Source organism: Sinocyclocheilus grahami, unplaced genomic scaffold (genome assembly GCF_001515645.1).
Source record: "Sinocyclocheilus grahami isolate Dianchi unplaced genomic scaffold, SAMN03320097.WGS_v1.1 scaffold2863.1, whole genome shotgun sequence".
In the NCBI taxonomy this organism is placed as follows: domain Eukaryota; kingdom Metazoa; phylum Chordata; class Actinopteri; order Cypriniformes; family Cyprinidae; genus Sinocyclocheilus; species Sinocyclocheilus grahami.
The window spans coordinates 28,394-32,978 of record NW_015508038.1 but is presented as its reverse complement, the minus strand read 5'-3'; the positions used below and the strand labels follow the sequence as shown (position 1 = coordinate 32,978).

The 4,585-nt window shown below is 39.5% G+C and overlaps 1 protein-coding gene across 1 annotated transcript in view; it reads left to right on the top strand.

Annotated features, from left to right (window-relative positions):
* The first annotated feature begins 2,168 nt into the window (after positions 1–2,168).
* The window catches only part of LOC107575753 (N-acetylglucosaminyl-phosphatidylinositol de-N-acetylase-like), a 13,234-nt gene continuing 10,817 nt past the window's right edge, over positions 2,169–4,585 (top strand). Inside the window, exons 1-2 of the mRNA XM_016262088.1 lie at positions 2,169–2,521; positions 2,751–2,850. Coding sequence (XP_016117574.1) covers positions 2,188–2,521; positions 2,751–2,850 — 434 coding nt within the window. The 5' untranslated portion in view covers positions 2,169–2,187. The remainder of the gene's footprint in view (positions 2,522–2,750; positions 2,851–4,585) is intronic.

Below are 4,585 nucleotides of genomic sequence, written 5' to 3'. Positions count from 1 at the left end.
GCTTGCTCGCGCACTAGCATTACCGTGCCATGCTTTACCACAGTAACGGCAGCACAGCAGTTACACGTCCTGTGTTCCACTCCACTGTCCCTCAGCCAGTCCCTCTCTTTACAGGCACACTGTATCTTTCCTGATGGCAAGCCTAATTAAGCTGCAAGTAGTGCTGCAAACAAAACTGGGTTCTTCTGCAGGGTCAAACTAGAGAGAGGTATTTTATCATTAACAACCAGATGAACGACCAACCAGCATTGCTTTGGAAGTCATCTTTGAATTTAGAGTTCTTCACAAAACACTAAACGCAAATCGACCTGGGTCTGTCACCTTGAACAGAACAGCACAAAGTCTGGGCTGTAAGTGTGAATGACAACTTTATTTTTTTTCACCCAATGCGGTTATGAACATGCTCGTTGTGAACTTCTGCTTTAATGGCAGTCTATGTGCTCTGCACCCTAATTAACAGGTCTGAAAAATGTTGAAAATGTATTCAAGGGTTTCTGTGTGCTAATCGGCATTTTGACATGCCAGAAGTTAACACACAAATAGAACAACAAAAGTTGGAAAGTGACTAAAACATGCTACCCTCAATCTCATCAGAGTACGTTTCACACTCATACACTAACCAGACATGAGGGGTCTGTGGTTGGAAATAAAATGCTGAAAGGTACTTTCCCTTTGTGTGTCCTATTATGAACCCACTGTGAGAGAAAACAAATTAGGCTCTTAATGCATTGTGTATAGGGGTGCAAAATTGAAAGGGGACGGGCACATATAAATATTTAGATATGCATTAAAAAAATCGTCTAACAGATACTTTTTCCCAAGCATGCCATGTGTAATCTGCATATGTAATCTTTAAGGCTGATAATTACAATAATACTCCTTAACAGACTCTGTTGCAAAGAACGGCCATCAGTTGTGAAACATATAGGTGCACAAGTCCAAGCTTTATGTAATTTCCAGCCAGCAAAACCGACACACATCTGCATCTGGTTTCACATTCAGCACTCGGTTATTCTGGTTTCAAGCATGCATTTACAGAGTATTTGGTGTATTTACATGCAATAAAAGGATACCACATGTAAGAGAAGTCGCAGCTCATGTGTGTAAGTGACAGAGCGTACTTTAATAATGCTGATTTTCTGCAGTAAACTACAGGCTGTGGTATAAACTCACACTAATGGCGTTAGCCAGCAAGCTACTTGCTGTTACGTTAGTTCATAGGAGGAAAACTATTTAACCGGAAACTAAATTTCTCGGCTACGCAGAGATGTAAATCAACCGCAAAGGAGAGCATCTATATTATTACTATATAGTGCACAATACGACGGGAGAGAGTCTAAAAGGGAAAGCGCCGTTAGCTGAATGTTTTACCTTTGCATTCAAACCCGCGTCGCCATCTTGAACATAAGCGCTGAGCTCCCACTAGCCTGCGTGTAATTCAACTCAAAGAGGCCAAAATCTTCACATTAAATAATACACTCACCTCATGTCCTTAGAGACACTCCAATAAGCGCTGAAAGGTGAGTCTGTGCGATTCAAACGTGCGGCAATGTAAGTCGTCGGCAGTGAGACTAGAGTAAACACTCAGCACACTTCAAACACAGGCTAGTTATTTGTCCTCACCGAGTCGTGGATATAAATTCAAGTCGCTTTCCATATGATTCTACGCCAGAAATTAATATGCGTCACAAGTGTACCGGTGTCTTCTTGCTGAATGCCCGGTGGCTTGCATTTTGTGCTGCTCTGGTGCACCTGAGGAGACGAAGTGAAAGAGTTTTCCCTCAAGCAAACAGGATGAAACGGTGTGACGTTCAAACTCTCCCCACAGGCGGCCTTCACCCCACCCAAACCTCAGTCTCCGTACATTACTACTGTATACCAGGATTACAGGAAAGAGGCGTTTTATTAAAAAATAAATAAATCATCTTTTAGAAAAGAACTGATTCCCGTATTGTTTTGCATATGCTTCCGCCTTTGAAGTGATTCCAACTAAGATATTTGTTAAAGATCATTTGATCAACTCTGTCATGCAATTGTGCCTTTTTGAGACATCAAAATGATATGCTTTATATAGGTTGGAAATAGAAATAATATTAAAGTCTCCTACAATAACACATTCTTCAGGTCTGTAGGAACCACTGGTCGGGAAACGATGTTCCACACGGATTCTTTCATGGCGCGGTCGAGATGTTTGTTTTCGTTACCATCATACTTGTCTTTGTGGCTTACACTATTTCTATTAAGTTTGTGTATTACAGATATAGTCAGTTATGGCCACACTTACGGAATAAAATATCCACCCCTTCATACACCGTTGGAAACGCGAGTTTTTGTCCAACACAAGTGAGGTCCAGCGCGTTCTCACGGAGCTCGGAGGACGAGAAGCCGCCCGTGACAGCCAGCGAGCCTCGAGCTCTGTTAGTCACTGCACATCCAGATGATGAATGCATGTTCTTTGCACCTACAGTCTTACAACTTGTTGAATCACACGCAGCTCTTTATTTGTTATGTTTGTCGACAGGTAGGTTTTCTATTCCGTAAATAAATCATATTCATAACATAACCTGAATCTTTTTTTCAGTTTTAATGAAAACTTTGACCTTGCAAATGCTTGTTGTTATAATGCACAAATACTGTAAGTTACTTTATGTGTTGAACTGATTGAATAAAGAAATGTGAACTTCTGCTCAAGTATTTGGGATGCTTGTATAATGTAAAAGAGGCACTTAAAATGTTTCTGCAATGCTCAGGCAATTACAACAATCAAGGACTCCAGCGCAAAAGGGAACTGCTTGACAGCTGTGCAGTTCTAGGAATCCCATCCAACCATGTTACCATCATAGATGACAAGTAAGGCCAGCACACAGGACACACAATTTTCACCCCAAAATGTAAAAGCCTGTCATCATTTACTCACCCACATGCTGATCTAAACCTGTCATTGTAATCATTGTATGGGGGGAAAAAATAACGTTGACTGGAACTGTCCCTAATATTAAGCTCTTTTTTGTATACCACAGAAGAAAGAACTTAATATGAAAGAAATTCATAAGTTTGAAACAAAATGAGGGTGTGTTTTTGGAAATGTATAACATTTTAACATCTTCCTCTGCAAGCATCTGAAGAACATTGAAAATCCAATAATTAAGTAAAACAGTAATATTGTGAGATATAATTATGATTTAAAATAAATTCTTTCTATTTGAATGTATTTTAAAATGAAAAATGTTCCTCAATTTTCAGCAGCCATTACTCCTTCAGTGCCACATGATGCTTCAGAAATCATTCTAATATGCTGATTTGGTGATCAAGAAACATTTTTTATTATCAATGTTGAAAACAGTTTTTGTTGCTTAATATTTTTGTGGAAATCATGATACACTACCATAGAAGTTTGGGGTAAGTATGGAAGAGATAAGTAAGGAAGAAATACTCTTATTCTGCTAGGACGCATTAAATTGATCAAAAGTGACAAAAGATTTATTATTCAAATAAATGCTGTTCTTTTGAACTTTACTCATCAAAGATTCCTGAAAAAAATGCATCATGGTTTCCACAAAAACATTAAACAGCAGCATGTGTGCGTACAAATATATATAAGTATATTGATGATTAACAGGTTTTCTTCCACAATGCAGTTGCTTTTAATTAATGAATATGATAAAGACCTCACTTGATGGGTAAGATGCGCAGACCTGCCAAGCTCAATCTTAAGCAGAACTCCACTAAGATAATAAAGATTGTGTCAATCCATAAGTTCCCAACACTGACAATAAGCCCTTCTCTACTCTTGGAAGTTTGTCCTCAGAAAATAAACATTTAGGTCCAGTTCGGCCATCCCCCGAGGCTACAGCTGCAGCGAGGACGCCCGTTAAGGGTGTACTATGTTGGGTCTGGCCCCTCCTCTTCTCCCTTGGCTGCCCTTTGAGCAAACAGTGGCCAGCCTACAAATGAAACGCCTCCGTTCTGGTCACAACAGAGGCACAGACAGCTCAAGCTGATGTATGGGTGCTCGCTCTGTCACCGGAGGACATAAATGACCAGGCTGGGAGACTAAAGAGCTCTATGCTGACACAGCCTGAAGAAAAGAGTCCATAGGGCAGGATTGTCAAAAATAGTCATTGTGATGCCACAATATCAGTTTGATGATGTTGTAAACTCCTTCACATCTGTGTGGTGTTATCTTAGTCACGGTTGGATTTTCAGTGTTTTCCTGAATCATCAGCTCCCTCTAATAACTATCAACTATATTCCAGATTTCCAAAATACTGACCACCCAAAAAGGTTTCTCGCTACCCACATATTCCATCATTGCTTAGCTGTGCCAGAGTCTGGCTGAGCTGCAGATCACCAGCAGTAGTCTTAAAGAAACACGCATCAGTAATGTAGTTTATGTGTAATATAAAGCTTGGGGTGACTTTAAGACTCTTAATGTTTTTATTTAAGACTGTTCTCCTAATACTTTAAAACGCTTAATGTTTTTTTAATTCTATTTCAAAGAAATGCTGTTCTTTTGAACTTTATTCTTCAAAGAATACTGGAAAGAATCATAGTATCATAGTTTCCACAAAAATATTAAGGAGCA